This window comes from Typopeltis vanoorti, chromosome 8 (assembly GCF_054136105.1).
Source record: "Typopeltis vanoorti isolate ZY-2024b chromosome 8, IOZ_Tvanoo_1.0, whole genome shotgun sequence".
Lineage (NCBI taxonomy): Eukaryota > Metazoa > Arthropoda > Arachnida > Uropygi > Thelyphonidae > Typopeltis > Typopeltis vanoorti.
The window spans coordinates 102,870,859-102,894,628 of record NC_143556.1 but is presented as its reverse complement, the minus strand read 5'-3'; the positions used below and the strand labels follow the sequence as shown (position 1 = coordinate 102,894,628).

Below are 23,770 nucleotides of genomic sequence, written 5' to 3'. Positions count from 1 at the left end.
ACCCTGTCTTCTCTATTTTAATTTCACTGAAAATGACAAAAACTTTTCCCTCTTATTCCTAATGCTTCTAGCATTAGTATATAGAAACTGTAGCATCTCCTTGGGCTCCAACCACATTTACATTTTGAATTGATTATCAAATTCAATATTGTTGCATGAGAGACTAGAATCCAGATTTTTTGTTCATTCATACATGCTCATTTGTGAATCAGTACCCACACACTTGTCTGCATCATCCCTAATTGCTTTAGTTTTCCTGACTTTGCGCTTCTACACTCACAGTGAATAAAGCTCTCTCCAGACACCTAACTCTGAATCCATTCAAGTTCAGTCCATCAGCATTGTACAAATCTTTCTGTCCATCAAACTCAGCTCATGGGTCCATAAACTGTACATCATTCTTTCTACACAACCTGTGTATTGATTCATAAGTTATCATTACTCCTTCTCAGTTTGTCCCTATCATAGGGTGGTAGCAGACTCGCATACTTCTTCTTATTGCTCTTCTTTTTCACTTCTTCCAACAGCTGTTTAGCATCCTTCCTCATACAATATTTCTCATCTCTTAGGTCATTGGTTTCAGCAAAAACAATGAATTCTTTCATTCTCTTTCTGCATTCTGACAGCATTCTATTAATTTTTGCACTGGGGAAACAAGATTTTGTAGTGTTTTCATTAAGAACTTCATCATAGAATCACCATAAATAATAATTTGCTGACACTCGTCATCTCTATTATTCTTACAATGTTCTTTTTGGCTTCACACCTTTTGCTTTTTTCTGTTTTCAGTTCGATTGAATTCCTGCTGTTTTCATAGTATCCTATGTAATTCACCAAGGACACAGTCTTATGTAATTAACTTAATAAGTTAATTCCTTCATAAACTGTTTATCCCTCCCAAATGTTAGTTTGCATGAAAATACTCTGAGTTATGCTCACTGCTGTTTGTGAAATGCGAAGTAATTCTAATCTATGACAACAGGTGGCACTATTTATCTCTCGCCTCTCTTTATAAAGAAAATCCTACCCTGTGTACATAGATCAGTGGTGTTCAACCTTTTTTACTACGCGAGCTACTTTTCTATAATAAAAAGTTATTCGGCGATCTACTCTCTTTCCTGTTCCCCCAACCTGATATCTGATTACGCACAAATAAACAACTAAAAAAAATGCACAACTAAAAACTTTATTCATGTATTTAAAAATTTATTTATTACTTTTAATTATTTTAATACAAAAAAAAAAAATATATATATATATATATATTGGAATAAAATATTTATTTCTCTATTTTGGAAAACCAAAGTTAGAAAAAACAACAGATTGATTACAAACTCACAAGTTACAGGAAATACTGGTTGATTTAAAAAAAAAAAAAAAAGTTAATCTGAAATTTGGCATTGTTTGGACCTCGCAAAATTTTCATAGTCAAGTTAATATGAAGAAGTGGCCAATCACAGACAATCATCCAAATGATCATTTGTAAATTGGTTTCTTAATTGATTTTTTATGACGTTCAGATTTGAAAAAGTGGATTCTGACAAGTATGTCGATCCAAAACACGACAGAATTTTTCGCGCAATATCAGTTAATATTGGGAATTTTGTATGTGCATACTTCCAAATGACTCGATTGTTTATTGATTTTAAAAGTAAACTATTCTGAATAGGCCTGTTTAGCTCAGTGGAAGTGGTGCTTGCGTCCTCTGCGCTTGGTCGCTTTAAGTCAGATGTAAGTTCAAGTCTAGTCGCCGACTGGAGGAAATTTTTCTAAGCCTTTCTTTGACCGATTACCGAGTTAGTCGATCTCTGGCACGGGCAAGCGGATATTTCCTCCCGGAAACTCGGGTTTTTCATCCCGTAAACTCAAGAAAATCGACCGTAGTACACACGTTATTTCAGACAGTAACATATCTTGTTAGGGTTTGGTACCAAGTAATGGCAGCACTTGTTTGTCAGCCACTTCTCGGTGGCTGCTATAATTAGTGATAGACATGGGCCAGCTATCTCTGATTGGCTACCGGTGGAGATTGAACTGCCCACTCAGTCTCCAAAAGCTAGATAGGGTATAAAGGCCTTGCCTACTCCCTATAAGAGAATAAAAGGCGTTAGCTGATTTTTTTTTTTTTTTTTTTTTTTACTATTCTGAATGTTTATTATTTCAAGTTCTACTTCAGCTTGGTTTATATCAGACAGCCCACTAATTTTATTTGAAATTTCTGTGATGTTCAAGTTTTCTTGAAATGGATATTTGATAAAAGATAGTCAAATCTTGTTAGGGTTAGGTACCAAGTAATGGCAACACTTGTTTGTCAGCCACTTCTCGGTGGCTGCTATAATTAGTGATAGACATGGGCCAGCTATCTCTGATTGGCTACCGGTGGAGATTGAACTGCCCACTCAGTCTCCAAAAGCTAGATAGGGTATAAAGGCCTTGCCTACTCCCTATAAGAGAATAAAAGGCGTTAGCTGATTTTTTTTTTTTTTTTTTACTATTCTGAATGTTTATTATTTCAAGTTCTACTTCAGCTTGGTTTATATCAGACAGCCCACTAATTTTATTTGAAATTTCTGTGATGTTCAAGTTTTCTTGAAATGGATATTTGATAAAAGATAGTCATTTCAGTTTTATTAAAATCTTTAAATCTTGAATTTATTTTTTCCTCAACTAATTCTATTTCACGAATAAATTCATTTAAATCATAGCGAAGCATTTCTTGATTTTGTTCAAAAAATTTTAACAAATATGGGAGATGTCTAAATTCGCTATCATTTATACTTTTCTTTAATAAAAGTAAGTATTGTTGGAAAGTTTTTATTCAACTTAACATGTCAATTAAATTTTTATCTCTACCTTGTAACTAAATTTAAATTGCTTAATTTCGTACAGAAATCTACTAAAAACGATAAGTGTAACAACCATCTTTTATCACTCAATTGTGGATAAATATCTTCTTTTTCATCAAGAAAAAATTTTATATTGTTAATTAATACAAGAAATCTTTCTAAAAATTGACTTCTGCTGAGCCAGCGAACATTATTGTACAACAGAAGTTCCCTATCATTATCTGCCTGTAATTTAAATAACCGTCGTTGCAGGGCTTTTCCTTGAACAGAATTTACAATTTTATATGTAATATCCAAAACATCTTTTGTGTTTAATCTTTTACTACACAGTACTTGTTGGTGAATAATACAGTGGTACGTTAAAAAATCTGGATATTTGTCATCATTTTTACATAATGAAATGAAGCCTGATTTATTACCTATCGTTGCAGGAGCACCATCAGTAGTAATAGACACAAGTTTAAAAAGCGGAAGTTTGTGTTGTTTCACAAATTCATTATATGCCGAAAAAATGTCTTCTCCCCCTAGTCCTTCCCAATAATGGTATAATTTTCAAAAGTTCTTCTTTACTTGAATAATCTTGAAATACCATGTGAATAAATACCATTAACTGAGCAATATCATTGAAGTTGTTTTATTCATCAAATTGTAATGAAAACGCAACACGCTGGTGAATGTCTGACATTAACCTGGCCTGGAAACTTTTCTGTGGCAATTGGAACTCTTCCTTTCGGCAATTTGAAACCTTGTGGATCCGGGCAGTCTCTCTGACGGTGACTCTGGACCGGGCGGCCTTCTTTCTGACAGCAATTCTGGAATCGGGACCCCCTTCTGCTTGCTTCAGTCCCTTTTTATTAGGCCTCCTCTGAGACCTCGCATGAAGTTTGGTAACCCCCAAAGAATCGGTATGAGTCTTTCATCTTAAGTTTCAAATTCGGCACACCTTTTGTTCTCCTCCGCTTTCTTTTGATTGTAAGTTGCTGGCCATCGGAAAGTTGTTTGAACTCTTTCTGACTGACTTCGGAGATGTTTACACTTAGAGCCTGCAAGCCTTTCTCATACATACAAGTTTCAATAACAATCTTTCTAATGCCGCCATGTACAGCTTCGGCGACAAAAACATTGCCTTTGTTTTTAACACTAACATATTCTTATTAAAGCAGTATGTGCAGTTAGCTTCAAAAGAGTTATTTACAAAAACATCTAATACAAACTATAACGAGACAAACAAAGTTTATTTTTTTACAATATTCACATGGGACTTAACCTAAGTAAAAAATCGATGTAATGTGCTTTGGAATATTTAATATTTAAGCTACAATCGAATTTTTATACTTTGCTTATAATCATATTCACTCAGCTTGCTGTTTGATTTCCACTGATTCAAATTAATTCATTTACCCGGACTTATAAGAAAATTACTGATTTGACAATTTTAACGAAAAATAAATAAGCAATAGCAATACACTTAAAGCGAATTTAAAATAATACAAAATAATGATAAATAAAATATTATGTTTTCAGTTTTAATTAAATTTGTAAGTAAGGAGGAATACACAAGAGATCAAATTAAAAGAAACACACGTATTAACCACACTGAAAATTATTTAATTGTAAATATTTCATCCTAAGTATCTTAGGAAATCATCAGTACAGTAGTTTAAAACAATAATAGGAATAACATACAGTTAGGGTGCATGATTACAATAGAATCTCATTAAACGTGCGTAACGTGTTAAAAAAAAAAATTAATTATTTAACCCAATTTTGTTTGACAATTTCCCATACTTTAGGAATAGTAAGAACGTCGTTGCGGTTTAAGTTTGGTCTGTGTAGTGGGCTTCAGAACTTTCTTTGTATAAACATTCATTTATATAAAGATCTGTGTAAAAGTTTAGACTTTTCCCAATGGATCCTATGGTTTGGATTTTCAATTCCGTGTTGAGAGAGGCCAGATTTCTGTGGTTTAAAAAGACGAATGCTTGATGTTCCGAGATGCGTTTCTGAACAGACCTACCTGTCTGTCCAAAGTAAGACAATTTGCATGAGCATGGAATTTCATAAACGCCAGGCAACATCAAAGGTGAGAGTTTGTCCTTAGGAGAAGGTAACAAGTTGTAAATTTGGTTGATAGGTTTGTAAGAAGTGGCGAAATTGTATTTCTTCATAATTTTAGAAAGACGTTCGGAGATGCCTTTGATGTAAGGTATGGGAATCCTTTGGACTTCTTCCTGTCTGGTTTGATGTGGAGAGAAGTAACTGATGATTTTTTGAGTTGTTTTCGGATTATATCCATTTAGGATAGCTGTATTTTTGATTACTTCTAATTCCTGGTTTAAAGATTCTTCAGAGGAGCAGAATTTGTGTGCTCTGGAAACTAGTGATTTAATAATGCCAGATTTCTGAGATGGTACGTTGTATTCTTCAATTTAATATTTCTCAGTGTTACGTTAAAGCCTTTCCTATGTGTGTCACGTGGTACCTCTGGATCACAAAGAGATAGCTCCAGGGTCAAGTCAAAACCAATGTGGCAGAGCCTTCGTAACCAACTTCTCTTTAAGTCCCAAGAAATTTATTTTTTTATGCTGTACCACTTAGAACCCTTAGATTAAATAAAATGTTAATCAAGAAGTTGGCAAAAAAGATGTCCTGAGATGACGCTCGATTTGTAATCGTGACCCTAAATCAATATTCTATAATTTTCCCACCCAGATTCATAGCAGTTTTACAAGCAGTGCATCGAATTCCATTCACAGACAATCTTGGTTAAAGAATAGCAAGGTTTATTAAACATAAAGTACATACAGCTAATAATACAAAGAAAAGCTTCCATTCAAAGCTAACTAAAGATTAGATCAAATCAGTTAACACTAATACCTTCCACAGATAAGCCCATCAAAATCCAATCAACCTTAAATAACTCATACAATATAAGTCTCACACTATAATCTTAGATCTAACAATCCCTATCAACATTCATTCTTTAGGTTAAATCTACTTAACATTCTTAAACATATACAATATTTTTAGACTCGTTAAAGGCCTATACACTCATGATCTTCTATACAAGAAATCCTTTTTCTACAGTCTTTTCTAATGACTATCTCTGAGCCCTTCGCTATTAAAGTCTTACATAACATTAAGACCTATCCACACACGATAGTTCCTCACTCTTGATGCACTAATCACCTTCCTTGACGCCCTCGATTTGTTCCACGGCCTAGGCTCTCCAATTATTGATATGCTTACATGATCCTTACCTTGACCTCCTTGGTTACAGCATTCCGGATGCGTATTTTCTTCCAAATTCCAAGTGGCATGGCCTGCTGCTGATTTTCGGGAGTTCATGACTAGATTTCACGCAGAAACATTGTCTGAGCGCATAGGAATGGAGTTGCTCCCGCAATCATCCAGCCAGCGATGGACCTCGCATCCAGAGTTCCGGTCGACCATGAGGTGAAACGAAGAAAAGACGAGAGAGAGAGAGAGAGAGAGAGAGGGGGGGGCTTTCCAACCCTTTTATAACTCCTCCCTGTTAGTCATCACCGTAACTTAGGTCGTTCACCTGGCACACAGAATTCTCCGTCACATGTGTCTGACCTCACAACGTCTGATTCTTCCTGCCATTTCTTTTCACGTCCCGCGAGTACAAGACTGCTTGAGGCAACTATCTGCTTGCCCCGAACTTTGAGCTTAAGTTTACACTGATAATCTTTGCTGTTTTCTTGCATGTTATTTCACAAAAAAGGTAATATCAACTTTAAACCAGTATTAATATTATACACTTAACATTGGCACAATTTTCTTACATATTCTTTTCTTTTACCAAGTAAATAATGTCTCCCTGAGTTATTTTACAATTCTTCCCTTTTTTTAAACTAATGTATTCAATACTAAAAGTACATAACTACACGTACCTAGAATACAAGCATATTTTATATTTCTTATAGGGTGTTAGCTCTGTTAAACAATGATAAATGGAATTTTAACATTCCAAACCTATCAGGGTTTAACACACCACCACTCCACCCAACAATATGGCATTATTAAAACTCTAACCAAGAGAGCCCACAATCTTTGTTCCAGTGGAACTGCCCTTGCATCTGAGCTCGACCGCATACATAACACCTTCCTCTCCAATGGCTACAGCGATCACAGCATTAAAAAAATAATCAGTTCCTCCCCCAATCTCCTGCCATCTCTTCAGAAAGAGTTTTAGAAATGCCATCACCATACCCTACATCCGTGGCACATCGGAAAAAATAGCCAAGATTTTAAAAAAGTACAACCTACACACAGCATTTAAGCCCCACCACAAACTGGCTACTCCTATCCGGTCTACATAAGATCAGCTCCCTCCTCTCTCAGTGCCTGGAATTTATAAAGTATCCTGTTCCTGTAAGCTGGCATCTTTGGACAGACAGGAAGATCAGCAACCATCCGCCTAAAGGAACACAAGTCATACATCTGCAACCACGACTATGGTCAGTCAGGCCTGGTTGACCATGTCTTGGATACAACCCACAAGATCACTTGGAATAAAACCACCATGCTCCACCACACCAAATTCAAAAAAGAGAGACTATTTTTAGAATCTGCAGCAGCTCTCAAAAATCAACCAAATCTAAATAAATATGGTTGCATTAAGCTTCCTAAGATTTGGGAAACACTTATCATCAGAGATCCCACCGTACATTCCAGGCCACCTACAACTGCCCGTAGAGGGCACTCCACCTGGATAGGACTTTGGTGTCACCTACGTGGTTGGCTTAGTATTGTGTGGTATTTGTGTATATATTACATTAGTTTTTTTTGTAATCCGTGAAGATGTCTCAGTGACTGAGACGAAATATATGAAGTATTAAATTATGTTTCAATCCTTTCTGAGTGCTGTATACAATCCATTAAGCCTCCAACAATAGAGATAATGTGCACCCTTGTTGCACACCTGACCTAACATCAAACCATCTTTCTGTACATCCTTCAATTCAGTTAAAGAGCTTTCCTCCCGGCACCTTGTCATATGCCTTTTCCAGATCTATCAAACTTAAATACAGATCCTTGTTATAATTCCCATGATTTCTCAACTATTTGTCTAAAAGTGAAAATCTGATCCTGACAACCTCTGTTTGGCATAAACCCAGTTGTTGTTCACCAACTTTCCTTCCACAATTTTTCTTAGCTGTTTCTCAAGTATATTTGCATAATTCTTACCAGGAAGACGCAGTAGAGAAATTCCTCTGTAATTCTCATATTCAGCTTTATTCCCTTTTTTATAGATGGGTACTATGAACACTCTACTCCAATCATCTGGAATTCGATCCTCTGACCAGTCCTCCTGAATTATGCAGTGTAGCCATTGTAAAATTCTTATACCTCCATATTTCAGCATTTCTGATCTAATATCATCTACTTCAGCTGTCTTTCTACACTTCAGGTTTGTGATAGCTTTTTCTACTTCAAGTGCAGATATATGTATCTGTTCAAATCTATCTGCCAGCCTGTTTGGCTGAGTGGTTAGCGTATCAGCTCTCCAGCCGAAAGCCTGCAGGTTTGAATCCCACCGTAGGCATAGATGTTTCTGATTCTCTTTGGAAATACTAGTGGTGGTGGTCGGAGGTAGATGGCGTTGGTGTAGTTGCAGTCAGATTGAGTGGTGGAGACAGAGTTCTAGAGCAGGTGCCCTCCCTCGAGAGTCTTTGGACTCCCTGGAGATGTCTAATAATAATAATAATAATAATAATAATAATATCCAGCAAAGGAGAGGGTTAAAAATGATATCAGGATTATGAAATGCGGATTATGAAGATAGATTGAGAATTTGTAGGCTGTAGACACTAGCAAACAGGAGAGAGAGTGGTGATATGATAGAATTACAAACTTCTGAAAGGGTTATACAGAATTTCAGTAGATGGAATTTTTAATTTTATTTAGGGTGGCAAAAGGACTCAAGGTCATCCTTGAAAGTTGAATGAATGAATGCTGACAAGAAGGAGGGTGAGAGCTAGATTTTTCTCTCATAGACTGATGCGTGATTGGAATAGATTGCCATTGGATGTTGTGTGAATGAATTTAAGAACCAGGTATGGCAGCTGGTGCTAACAGTATGGCCTCCCTCAATGAGTTGCTGACTCTCTGAAAGTCTCTTAATATATTCCAGATGGCATTCCTGTTGAGTGTTTTCTACCACCATGTTGTCGCTACTTGTTTTATTTAGCAATCTTTCAAAGTAATTACTCCATACATCAAGAGTATCTTTATCTTCAGTTTTCTGGTCCTCTTTATCATCTCTAATTCCTTTTACAGTACTCTTTCCCTCATTTCTGAGCTTTTTCAATAGCCTCCAGCATTTTTTACCACCTTCCTGATATTTATTTTCTATGTTCTTACCAGTCTTCCTATGACTTTTGTTTAGCTAATTTTATACAATGCTTTGCTTTCTTACATTTTTCTCTGTGTTTGCTAAATGCACAAGCTGGCTTACTTACAAGGAACTTTTGATATGCTTTCTTCTTTTTGTTGACTGCCTCTAAAACTTTCTGAGTCCACCATGGAGTTCTGATTTTTCTGTCCTTGCAGACAACCTCACCACATGCCTCTCTGGCTGAATCAAAGTTCTGTGGGTTTGCCACAGTATCTCCAAGCCTTGGAAATACATTGGCAAACTCTTTGTTTTTCTTGAATAATGTTTGTGTATTTTAGTCATAGAGTCATATTGATGAAAGAAGCAGACAATGAATGATGAACGCCACCCACTGTTCGGCCAGACTGCAGTGCCCCAAAGAATAAGATCCCGACATAGCTTCCTGACAACTGTTAAACCACCTAAAAACCTCCCAGAGACAAGACTTCAACAATGGCTTGCACTATATCCTGAAAATAATACTAGTATTCCAACAGCCGAACATCTTCCACGTGGTGCCCACTTGGACTGGAAATACTTGGTAAAGCCTAAACAGACTCCAGACGACAGGACGCTGCAAACAAAACCTCATCAAATGGGACTACCTCATTGGCCCAGACAATTGTGTGTGTGGGACAACCGAGTCCATGGAACACCTTCTTTCTTGTCCCTTTCTTCCATCGCCTTGTGCAAAAGAGGACCTTATATCCTGCACAGAAAGAGCAGTTGATTGTGCAAGATACTGGAGGAACATCTGAGCATGTTTATTGTATATAAGTTATGTATAGTTTCCTTTTTTTCATATTTAATTATTATTCCCTGTATAATTCACCTACCAAATCTAAGCTGATCTCATTGTAATGTATCCTTATTTGTTGTAAATCATGTTGTACCACTTACTTACTACTGTACTACTTGTGTTTGGATACGAAATAAATAAATAAATAGAGGCATATTTTAGTCTGTTCAACTTTGATTCATTTCAAAACGTTCTTTTACTATCTTCTTTTCAATATGAAGTTCAATTTTATCATGCTGAGCACTAAATGGTGATCACTTCCTACTTCAAATCCTCTGTAATACTCAGAGTGTCCTGAACTAGTGGGAAAACATCACTGTCGACAATAACATAGTCAATGAGACTTTTCTTATTCCTTGCGTATTCTCTCAATGTGCATTTGTGCACATTTTTATGTTGGAGCATGGTGTTAGTAATAACTAGTTCATGTCCTGAGTAGAAATCTAGCAGCTACTTACCATTACTATGAGCTTTGCTCTTTTCTTCAAAGTTTCCCCAAACATTCTTATATGTCTGGTAATCATTTTCTACTCTCAGAGGCAGATTAAGCTGGCTGCGACCCCTGGTAGTGAAATTTACTGGGCCCCTAAAATTTTCTACATTTGGAAAAGTTGAAGACATATCTCTTGCAGCCTGGTATACTTGTGAGGCAGTATTCAATTCTTCTTTATCTCATCTCATCTCGTCTCGTCTCATCTCAATCTTAATATTCCTTTCCCTCTTTTACCTTGTGGTGTCGAGAGTTTATTATTAATCATCGGACTTCAAATTGTTTACAGTCCTATGTTCGTAGTGTTGAATTCTCAAGGCCAGTTTGCCTGCTTTGTGGGATGAAAAACCCGAGGATAAACTGGGGGGAAACCCTACTGTCCACGTCCAAGACTGGCTAATTTGGCTATGGTTGAGGAAGATCCTTCAGCTCCTCACGTCACCAACGGGAATTGAACCTAGGACACTCCTTCCCCAGGCATATGGTTGCGAAGCGCACAGACACTAGGCTAACCACGCGGACCTTCTTTTAGAAATATTAGAAACTGTTCCAATTCATCACCAAAATGTGTAATGTCTATATCATTCTTATAGATCTCTTTTAATTTTTTCATATAGCTAGATGCCCCTGGCAGCTGCCAGGTCCAACACCTACTTAATCTACCTTTGTCTAATCTGCTGTTTAGATCTCCAACAAGGACCAACTTTTCTTTTTTATTTATTGATTAAATGGAATTTATAAATATAAATTCCTCCACTTCTTCCTTAGGAGAAACTTCTGTGGGACCATAGGCACAAATAAGTCTAATTTTCCAGTTCTGATATTAGCCCACATCACTCAACATGATATTATCTGCCATTCATATTTAGTGGTTAATATTATAGCTTCCCCTTGTTTTCCCTGATTGTTTTGCCTGAATGTAACATCTTATATTTGTTGCTTAGAAAGATCTCACCTATTTTTGTGTGTTCTTTGTTTTGGTAACACCTATTGTGTTGATCTGGTACTTATCCAGTTCTTCTGCTAGTTTCATTTCTTTTCCATTGATCCTTCTTATGTTTGATGATGCCAATCTTGATCTCTGCTGAGGTTGAGATGGGGTTTGTTCCAGTAGCTAACTTTTTGCTTGCCCTGGTTCCCTGACAACAGCAACATGGGATTTGTTTAACCAGGCAATACCCTAGCCGGCATGAAATTCCATCATGTTGTACCATCATAAAAATAAAAATATGATTTGGTTGGCTAAATCCTAAATTGCCAACCCATCCTCATTCTTTAAATATCCAGGTCGATACCCAGCAGGGTGCACCATGAGTTTTGGACATCAGGTCAGAGCCCCTGATCAGTTCTCTGCATTTCCCAAAAGGCCATGTGAAGGTTTCCTCCCAGTTACCCAGCTTTGATCAGTACATAGATTCATTTTGAAAAATAGTCATTTATTCTCAAACAAGATTTTAATTTGTATAACATGCAAATCATCACAATTCTTATAAAAATCAGATACTCTTAAACAAATAATAATAATAACAATTTAACAAGACTGATTCATCTTTACACTGTGATCCACATGATTTATTAGCCTTTAATTTTATCACACTCCTCTGCTCTTACATGGAGAACTGAACCCAAATGTTTAGGTGATAGGCAATTTTTATTGCCTATTTTAACATTATTTGTTTGATGGGATGCTGACATAGCATAAGACCATTTTTGACATTAAAATTATGGCTTTCAGCTTATCAAATGCTTCATCCACATGCATTACTAATGTAGTGTAGATTTTCAATAAGTGCTTGTGTGTAGTGGGGGGAAACATATAGAAACCCATAAACATTGCCTAAATTTAACATACTTGAGATTTTAATTTATCATTGTTTATTCATATTGAAACTTATGGATATTGGATGAATGCAAAAATATAGAAGAGGACTTAAATAAAAATAATTCTAAAAGTGCTTTTCAAATTATCAATAAGCTAACCAAACCTTTTACCGCAATTAATTGGAGCATAGAAGATGAAGATGGAACTCCTATCATGGATAACCAGAAAATAATTGATAGATGGAAATGTTACACAACCAGGCTTTTTCAAAAGGACCTTCAACTGACCGATGATATGTTAAAAAACGTTTAAATTCTCAAATTATTGCTAGGAGGTTTGGAGGAAGGAGATTACCCGTATTAAAAGAAGTTATTGCAGCAGTTAGCTCCTCAAAATTTGGAAAATCACCGGGAAGTGATGGTGTCACAGTGGAACTGATACGCGAAGGAGGTGACATCATCATAAACACCTTGCTAAATTTATTCCAGGACATATAGAACACAGAGACTTGGCCTTCTGATTGGCGGACTTCTGTCCTTGTACCTATCCCTAAAAAGGGAAAAGCAATAAATGTAGCAACTATAGAACAATAAACCTTATTAGTCATCCAAGCAAAATCCTGTTAAAAATACTATTGTCAAGAATCGAAAAGAAAATAGAAAGCAGACTATCAGATGAACAAGCAGGTTTCCGGAAATCCAGAAGTACAATCGACCATATTTTTACAATACACATACTAGGTGAAAAATACATAGAACATAACAAAATAATCTGTCACAACTTCTTAGACCTTCAAAAAGCTTTTGACTCAATATGGCATGAGGCATTATGGAAAATTTTAGAACATTATGGTATTGACAACAAAATCATTAGGATTATTAAATCTCTTTATTCCTCATCTGATATGAGAATTGAAATTAAAGATTACAGCAGTGAACCGTTCCAGGCAGAACGGGGGTAAGAAAGGGATGCATCTTGTCCCCTCTTCTTTTTAATTGTTTTCTGGAATATGTCATAGATGAAGCTCTTTATGAATATGACACTGGAATAGTAGTTGGCAGAATAAGAATAAATAACTTGCATTTCGCTGATGATATCGATCTTCTGGCAGAAAGTGAAGAAGAATTACAAGAGATAACCAGCTGTGTTTTCGGAACATTAAAAAAATATGGATTATACATAAACCTACAAAAAACAAAAACCTCAAAATCAGACATTGAATTCTTAAAGATACAAATTGGCAATAAGCAAATTGAGAATGTAAAGAAGTTCACTTATCTAAGAAGCACGCTGAGTCAAGATGGTCGTTCACAAACCGACATTAAATACCGAATTGCCAAGGCAACTGTGGCCCTACAGAAGTTAAAACCATTGTGGGGAGATAACAGAATAGCAATCACAACCAGACTAATTGACACCTTGGTGAACTCTGTCCTTTTGTATGGTTGTGAGGCCTGGACTTTATTGAAGGAAGATGAGAGGAGACTCCTGTCTTTCGAAATGAAAACTTACAGAAGACTTTTGAGAATTCCCTATACCGCTCACGAAACCAATGAAAATGTCCGAAAACTGATTGACTCAATAGATGGGAGAAAAAGAGAAAATATTCTGACAGGCATCAGAAGACGACAGATGAAATGGTTTGGACATGTGAAGAGGGCTAATGGCATTCCAAAGCAAACCCTAGAAGGAATCGTTCCGGAGTTAGGGGCCGACCTTGATTAAAATGGACTGATGACATCAAAAAATGGACAAATTCCTCCCTTTCTCAACTGACATCAAGAACAAGAGACCGAGATGACTGGAGGAGGCTAGTAAAGAGTATCACCTACTAGCCATGAATGACCCAACGGTTCATTTAGGACTATGGGAGAAGAAGATTCATATTAGTATCAAGATAAGTACAATATAAGCAGATAACTATAGGATTCAATCAGTTATTAAAACTTTTAAACTGTAATTAATCTTAACTTAATAATCAAAATGAGTATGTTTTTTTGTTTTTTTTTGCAGTTTGGATGGAAGGATGTTTGTACCTTGGAAATAGATAGAATAGAATATTTGGAGGATCTGAAGGTATCTTATTCTTTTCAGTTATTGCTTTGTATTCATGGCCATCTAATGTATTTAGATAATAAATAATAATAACAATTTAACAACACTGATTCATCTTTCCATTATGATCTTACATAATTTATTAGCCTTTTATTTTATCACATTCCTCTACTCTTACATGGAGAACCAAATCTAAATGTTTAGGTGATAGACAATTTTCATTGCCTATTAGAACAATATTTGTTTGATGGGATGGGTTTAAATAATCATTGATTTCCAATTTTTTTAATGTGATAGATGTTGACTATGTATCATCATCATCAAATTCCTGACATGTACCCTGAAGGGGGTGTACAAGATATTATGATAGCACTACATGAGAAACTTATATCATGACTAACTTCCTATCAACAATTTTCCTCCAGATCAATCTGTTATCTGTCAAGACTCCAACATTACCAGATCGTATATTTCTGTCTTCTAAGGCACTTTTTACTGTATCAATCCACCTACATCTTGGTCTTCTTCTGGGTTTTTTTCCTGCCAACCTAGCAGAGAACACTTGTTTTGCTAATCTTTCCTCTTCCACGTGACCATACCACCCAAGATTAGCTCTGCTAACACATTTCTGGATGCTAACAATGTCAAGTTCTTTCCTAATATCCTCATTTTTAATATCAAGTTGCCATTGATGCCATCTGTTCATGCCCCTGATCTTTCTCATTCTTTCATTATCCAGGCAGATATCTAACTGGTTGCATCATGAGAAGGTTAGGATTGGACATTAGGTCAGAAGCCCTGGTCAGTTCTCTGCATTCCATTAAAGGCTTTGTGGAGGTCTCCTCTCAGTTATACAGCTTTGACTATTAAGCATCCCGTTGACTATGTATTGGAATGAAAATTAGTTAGCAGTGTGTAAAATGAGTTATTTAGAAATGATCTGTCTGTATTACTCAGTTTTCTCTTAAATTTGCAACTTCTTGATCTGATTTTACATAATTATCTTCTTTGAAGCAGAAGTCTGCCCATACTGTACTCTGCTTAGATTTAATTACTGCAACAGAAAACTTTTGTTATTTAAGAATAATATGTAAGAACACATGATTTTATGTAAAAATTACATAATACGAAGTACCAGCACTTTTTTTTTTATTATTATTATTAAACAGTAGCTGCTCATAATCATTCTTTGCTACCAGAAAAGGCCAAAAATTAAAACGATACAACACCTGTGTGTCACTAGTCACTGTTAATAAACCATTGCATATCATACCAAAAAAAAAAAAAAAAAAAGCACTGCAGAGCACCCAGCGGTGACAGTAATGCCTGTTGGTTTGAGTTTAACAAATGCTGAGAAACTGGTAATAAGAATTACTGAATTGATGAAGGGATTAAACTGTGTAAAAAGTGAAAGAGAAGAGAGGTGTGTGGGGAGGGGGGACAGGTTGGTAAAAGAAGTGAGAGGGGACTAATAAAAGTTATTTTAATATGTTATTTTAATTTGAACTAAGTTTGTTTAATATGATGTGCAGTTTGATTAAACTATTTTAATTAATAATCTATTTGCCAATTATATTAAGATTTTGGCTACGCAGAGGAACTCTGCTAAAGCAGAATTTTTGGTTATTTTAAGTTTATTCTAATGCAAACAGTTAGAGGCAAAATATAATAGAATAACAGCTGTAAAATAAAGCCTTTGATACAATACATGATAATCATTGTAAGAGGAGAGCACAGTCTGTAAGTATGACATTTTGTGGAAAGATACTGAAATTATTATTGATTAATAAATTATTTAATATTACGAGAGGGATTTTGGTTAAGATAACTTCTCAAAACGGAAAAAGTTTAAGAAGTCATTTTTTGTTTAGGTTAGAATGACAAATGTAGGCTTCAGAGCTTTCTGTATACAATCTTTCTAATAAAAACTGTCTTCTATGTTAAATTTTAGTCTTATTCTATTGAATCATGTCTAATAGTATGTGATGACTGGCGAGAACCTGACTCCTGTGATGTTTTTCTAGACGTATTTGAACAGACTGACCTATCTGCCCATAATAAGAGCGACCTCAAGAGTAAGGAATGCTATGAATGCCTGGAAAGGAGTGAAGAGAATACTTATCTTTAGAAGAGTTATCATCATCATCATGCATATCAAGAATTTAGGCCTAGTGTGGCCTGTTCCAGCTTTAGAAATCATCGTTGAATCTCTTAAGAGGACGTCCTGGCTTTCTTTTTCCTAATGGCTTGTACTTTGAGGCTTGTTTTGGTAATCTTTCTATTTTCATTCTTTGAATGTGTTCCATCCATTTATGTTTATATTTTTTAATTTTTTTCTATTACTGGTTCTTGGTTTAATTCTTTCATAATTTCTTCATTTCTTTTGTGATTAAATAGAGTATACTTTGCAGTTTTTCTCATAAACTTCATTTCTGCTGTTATTAATCTTTGTTTGTCTTTTTGTTTTATTGTCCAGATTTCACTTCCATACAATAAGACTGGTAGGGCTAATGTATTGTATACTTTTAGTCTGGTTTGTTTTTGAACTAGGTTTGGTTTAAATATAGAATTAATTACACCTCTTATTTTTAAATATTTTGCAATTTTTAGGTTTATATCGTTTTCATTTTCATATGTGATTATATCCGAGGTAGTTAAATGAATTTACCTGTTCTAAGATCTTGTTATCTATTACTATTTTAGTTCTTGCTGGATCTTGTCATTTAAAGGCCATAGTTTTTTTGATTTTTCTGTTGATATTATCATACCATAATCTTTGACTATCTCATTTAGATCTAAAATAGCTTTCTGCAAGTTATCTTCAGAATTTGTAATTATTATTTGGTCGTCGGCAAAAAAGGAGAGTGTTTAGGTTCACAGTAGGAGGAAGTTTAATACCTTGATGGAAATTTTATTCCATTTTATTATTATTATTATTATTCTTTAGAAGAGTGGCAGAATAAATTTAAGTTGCAAATTGATGGAAGAGGACATGAAGGTTAATCTGGCTAGCTTCTCAGACACACATTTTATGTAGGGAATGGAAACTCTAGCCACTTCCTCATGAAAAAGAACAGGATAATGGCTAAAATTATTTATTACTTTGGTGACGATGTTATAGTTGTAGCCATTAGAGATGAAAGTAATACTGATGCAGCTTCTCACCATAAACAACCTAAGAAGTTGGACATTATCATAACCTTAGTGCATAATGAACAATCATGCTTTACTGATATTGCTCTAAAAACAAAACTCTTTCATCAGAGTTAATTTGAGTCAGCCCTTCTTATAATTAAATTGTTATATCTAAGAAGATAGAACTGAAAATTCATTTCTACTTAGATTGTTATGATGTTATGTTGCGTTATGTTACCAAGAAATTATATACTTGGTTTAATATTTCAGATGCAAACTTTGTTTACTTACACTTCGATAAAGGATTAAACCAAGTATATAATTTCGTGGTATTTTTAATTTATAATATAACCAAGTGGAAAAACTTTCAACAACTATCTCTAATCCAGAGTATTTTAATAATAAGGTGTGACACCTTATGGCAACTCATATATGAAAATATGACCTACATTACTTCAACCTTAGTATCACCTCGAGTATGATTAAGGCTGTTCGAGAATTGACCGTGAGATGCAGTGATTAATACCCTTGGAGGGTATTGGATGGCAATGTTGTAGCCAATGAAGCTCTAACTGAGACTCGGCTATTGCTGTTACCCTCCTGCCATGATCAGAGCTTTAATAGCTCAATAACACCTTATCCCTACACTGTCCTCTACAGATAACAGCGAAGATGAAAAGCATTCTTACTTCGCCCCTTTAAGCCAGTCCTTATAAGGACTAGTAACACCTCTGGGTCTGGCTCTCAGAGGTGATACTTTTGACCTTTATTGATGAGACTCAATAAAGGTCAAAACCAGTCTGGGTAGTGACCCTTCCCATAATGCATAGCATTATACATGTCCACAAGGAGATGTGCTTTGCATTATGGGATATTAAAGCAACTGATGTGAAGTCTTAGCTTCTTTATATGAGTTGCCCCAGTCCTGAAAATAGTTCAGACGCAAACTTGTTTGCTTACACTTGGATAAAGGATTAAATGAAGTATATAATTTTTTGGTATTTTTAATTTATAAAAGGGACATGATTGAGAGAGTGAGAGAAGTGTTGATCAAAAGAATGGTAGTATGACAGATGTAAAGAATGATGAGTTGGCTGTAATGAGGGAGATAGGTCAGTTATGTAGTGATACACAGGACGTATCAGTAGCTGCAATGGATGCAGAAATGTCTGGTGAGTGGGTCAGCTGATATCAGAAAGAAAGAAGTGCTAGATAAGAGAAATGACTGCTTGACTAAGAGAGGAGAAAAAATAAGAAGCAATTCTTCTACAGCAATTCTGTTATAAGAGATATAATTGGTGAGAGATTGACAAAATCATGATTTCTGGGTGCAAAAATTAATGATGTGAGGCTATTAGAGCACGAAAGGGTAAAGTGAAAGAGTTTTGATAATTTTGGCTAGAACAAATGATTTGAAATGAGAAAAGTATGACATGAGAGAGGACATGAAAGAATTACTGGAAGTAGCTGAGAGAGTTAAGATAGTGAGTCTGTTGGTGCAGTATGACAGAGTAGAGCTGAAGAGGGAGGGCCATAATAGCAAATGACTCAGTGTAGGTTATGCAGGAAGAGTGGTGTGGAGTTTGTGGATGTGTGAAGGACTTGGAAAGGCAAAAGGACTTACGCAAGAATGGTTTGCATCTGAATGGATTTGGTGTTCAGAGTTTGGAAAAAGTGTTGTCGAATGAAGTGAAAGTGGATGTGCAAAATCAGGGAAACTAGAGCTTTTAGGGGGAAAGTTGAGTGGATATGTAGACATCAGTGAGGCAGTTGAGCGTAAGAATGTGTATAAAATGCCTAAATTAGTACCACTGGTAACAAACCAGAATGGGATTGTTAGTATAAAACATCAAGATAGCGGTCTGCCTAAGGCACTTTTGCATTTTATGTGCATACACTAATGCCAGGAGCATTCAGAACAAGGGGAAGGTATTTTTAAAATTTGTTAGTTCATCCTGGATTAGTTTCTTAGCTATTGGCATTAGTGAGACAGATAGAAGATGATATAGTTAGTGAGATAAAAGGTGAAGGATATAGTTTGTTCAGGGAGGATAGAGAAAAAAGAATGAGGGGCGGAATGTTATTGATGATAGCAGATGAACTGCACCCATAGCGAGAGTAAAAGTTCAACTGCAGGCCAGTGAAAATAGCATATTTGAGGCTATCTGAGTGTGAGATAGAAGCCAGCAGAACAAAATATAGAGTTGGATGCTGCTATAAACCATCATCGTCATCAAATTCCTGACATGTAACCTCAAAGGGTGTACAGGATATGACTACATAAAAAATTTACATCATTACTAACTTCCTATCTACAATTTTCCTCCAAATCAGTCTGTTACTTGTCAAGACTCCAACATTATCAGATCTTATATTTCTATCATCTAAGGCACTTTGTACCATAACAATCCACCTATATCTTGGTCTTCCTCTGGGTCTTTTTCCTGCCAACCTGGCAGAGAATGCTTGTTTTGCTTAATCTTTCCTCGCCCATTCTGTTTAAGTGATCATACCACCTGAGATTAGCTCTGCTAACGCATTCCTGGATGCTGACAATGTCAAGTTCTTTCTTAATATCCTCATTTTTAATATGATATTGCCATTGATGCCATCTGTTCACGCCTCTAATCTTTCTGGACTCTCATATCTGCGGTCTCTAGTCTTTGATCAAGTGTTTTACTTCTGACCCAGCTCTCAGATCCATAAGTTAAAACTGGTTTGAACACTGTCTTGTATACAGCTAATGTAGTGTTCCGACTAATTTCTCTCTTATTCCATATGAATTTATTCAATTGACTTCTTACATACCAGCTTTGTTGATTCTACTGTCTATTTCCATATTTAATTTACCATCTTCACTTAAAATCGTGCCCAAGTAGGTGAAATGTTTTACTTGTTCCACCAGTTCTCTGTCCAAACACAATTGATATTTTCAACAATTCTAATTATTTTCATTGACTTTGTCTTTTTATTGCTGACCTTCATACCATATCTATTACAACAGTTATTCAATTTAGTCAGAGAATCTTGCAAACTTGTAGCGGATTTATTTAGAAGTATAACATCGTCCGCATAAAGCAAAAAGCTGACAGTAACTTCTCCAATTCTGATATCATGTTTAATACCACTTTCCTTCATAATGTGATCCATATAGATAATGAATAACAGAGGGGATAATGTACATCCTTGTCTCACACCAGATTTAACATTATACCATCTTCCTGTACTTCCTTCAATTCTAACTGCTGACTTACAACTCAAATAAACACTAAGTATTGCTTGATATAATGCTCCATTGACACCATATAACTAGCGTATTCAGTAGCTTCTCTCTTGGCACCTTGTCATATGCCTTTTCCAGATCGACAAAACTTAAATACAGATCTTTGTTATATTCCCATGCTTTCTCAACTATTTGTCGTAAAGTGAAGATCTGATCCTGACAGCCTCTACTTGGCATGAATCCAGCTTGTTCTTCACCAAGCTTTTCTTCCACAATTCTTCTCAATCGTTTCTCAAGTATACTGACATAAATCTTGCCAGGAACACTCAGTAGGAAAATACCTCTGTAATTCTCACATTCAGTTTTATTTCCTTTTTTATATATGGGTACTATGAGAGCTCTACTCCAATCATCAGGAATGCATCCCTCTATCCAGGCCTTCTGAACTATGCAGTGCAGTGCAGCCACTGTAACACTTTTATACCACCATACTTCAGCATTTCTGGTCAAATATCATCTACTCCTGCTGCCTTTCCACATTTCAAGCCTTTAATGGGTTTTTCTACTTCAAGTATGGATATGTATTCCTGACTGTATGCCCATTGAGTGTTTTTTACCACTGTGCTATCACTGCTTGTTTCATTTAGCAATTTTTCGAAGTAATTACTCTATACTTCAAGGATATCTATTTCTCCCATTTTCATGTCACCTTTATCATCTCTAACTTCTTTTACAGTACTCTTTCCTCCATTTCTAAGCTTCTTCAACAACCTTCAGAATATCTTACCACCTTCTTGATATTTATTTTCTATGTTCTTGCTAAAGTTCTCCCATGACTTTTGTTTAGCTAGTTTTACATAGTGTTTAGCTTTTTTACATTTGTCTCTGTATTCTCTAAGAGCACAAGCTGACTTATTTGCTAGGAACTTTTGATATGCTTTCTACTTTTCCTTCACTGCCTACTTAACTTACTGTGTCCAGCATGGAGTTCTGATTTTTCTATCCTTGCAGACAACCTCACAACATGCCTCTCTGGCTGAATCAATCAGGGTTTTTTCCAAGGTCTGCCACTAAATCTCCAAGGTTTGGTTCTTGTTCTCAAACTCTTTCATTTTTTCTTCAATAATCTTTGTGTATTTTAGTCTACAGTTCACATCTGAGAGCTGCTCAACTTTTATTCGCTTTAAAACTTTCTTACATGTCATTCTTTTCAATATGAAATTCAATTTTATCCTGCTCAAGACTAAATAGTGATCACTTCCAATTTCAAATCCTCTGTACACTCTGGTGTCCTGCACCAGGGAGAAAACATCACTATCAACAATAACATAGTCAATGAGATTTTTCTTATTCCTTGCCTCTTCTCTCCATGTGAATTTGTGCACATTTTTATGTTGGAACATGGTGTTAGTAATAACCATTCCATGTCCTGAGCAGAAATCCAACAGGTATTTGCCATTATTATTAACTTTGCTCTTTTCTCCAAATTTTCCCAAAATATTTTTGTGTCTGACAATCACTTCCTCTTCTGCTATTTAGATCCCCCAACAAGGACCAACTTTTCCTTTTTCATTGTGTCAGTAGCTTTTTCTAGATCCTCAAAAAATTCCTTCACTTCTACCTTAGTAGAGCCTTCTGTGGGACCATAGGCACAAATAAGTCTCATTGTCCATTTCCCCATTCTGATATTTGCCCACATCACTCTACTTGAGACTGACTGCCATTCAAGAAGATTAGCCTTGTATTTAGTGTTGAATACTATGTGTACTCCTTCTTTTCCCTGATTTTCATTTCCTGAATATAACATTTTGTATTTATTGCTCAGAAAGATCTCACCAGTTTTTGTCTTTTTTGTTTCAGTCATCCCTATTATGTCGATCTGATACTTATCTAATTCTGCAGCTAGCTCCATTTCTTTGCCATTCAGGCTTCTTATGTTGATAGTACCAATCTTTAACTCTGGTGATGTTGAGTTGGGGTGCGCTTTCAGATTCGTCCCAGTAGCTGACTTTTCGCTGTTCACCCTGGTTCCCTGGCGAAAACAACAGGGGCCCTTGTTTAACCGGGTGACGACGCCTTAGCCGGAATGAAATTCTGTCATGTTGTACCATCATTTTATATATTGGTTTAAGCCAATAAGAATACAATGTGGTCGGCTAAATCCCAAATTGTCAGCCCATCCTCGTTCGTTCAGTATCCAGGTAGATACCCAACAGGGTGCACACGAGAAGGTGAGGATTGGACATTAGGTCAGATGCTCTGGTCAGTTCTCTGCATTCCTTTAAAAGCTATGTGGAGGTCTCCTCTCAATTATACAGCTTTGACCCTTAAGCCAAGGGATAAAAAAAAAGATGATAGGTATAGTATGCAAATATGCTCAATGAGTGGAAAGCAGGTAATTATTATGGGGAATTTCAACTATGAAAACATAGATTGGAAGGAGGACAGAACACACATGGGAAGAAGGAAATGGAATTTATGCAGTTACTAAGGAATAATTACCCAAGACAGCATATCATGGAATATACTGGGGGTTTGAAAGTGCTGCTCGATCTAGTAATTGCATCTGAGAATTTATCTATAACCAATATAACTACGTTGCACCAATTGGTGAGAGTGATCTTATGGTCTTGATCTGGGGAGGTGGCTAAATATGTGGAATTAAGTGTGACACACTTATGAGATTGCTTAGATCAGTGCCATGACATGTGAAACTTCAGGGGACTGGATGTTGATAATGCATGGGAAGTGGTAAAGGAATGTTTACCACTTTCCATAGGTATGCAGCCTGCCATTCCTTCCTAAGGGAAGGAATGGCAGGCTGCATACCTAGAGTCAGGAGAGTAAATCAAGTGGGGGTTAAATGGATGAATATCATCATTAAATTGGAGCTGTAAAAATAAAATAAAAAAAAAGAAGAAAAAAATTGCAGAATGAATTCAAGGAAAAAAGGTGACCAGCAGGCAAATGAGCAGTACAAAGCACAGGGGAGGGTAA

General features: G+C 35.9%; 1 protein-coding gene across 2 annotated transcripts in view; it reads left to right on the top strand.

Annotated features, from left to right (window-relative positions):
- Positions 1-23,770, top strand: part of LOC150104237 (uncharacterized) — a 358,570-nt gene that overhangs the window by 81,784 nt on the left and 253,016 nt on the right. For both annotated transcript variants that reach the window (XM_090396863.1, XM_090396862.1), the window contains one exon: positions 14,374-14,436. In XM_090396863.1, the coding sequence (XP_090252989.1) occupies positions 14,374-14,436 (63 nt within the window). The remainder of the gene's footprint in view (positions 1-14,373; positions 14,437-23,770) is intronic.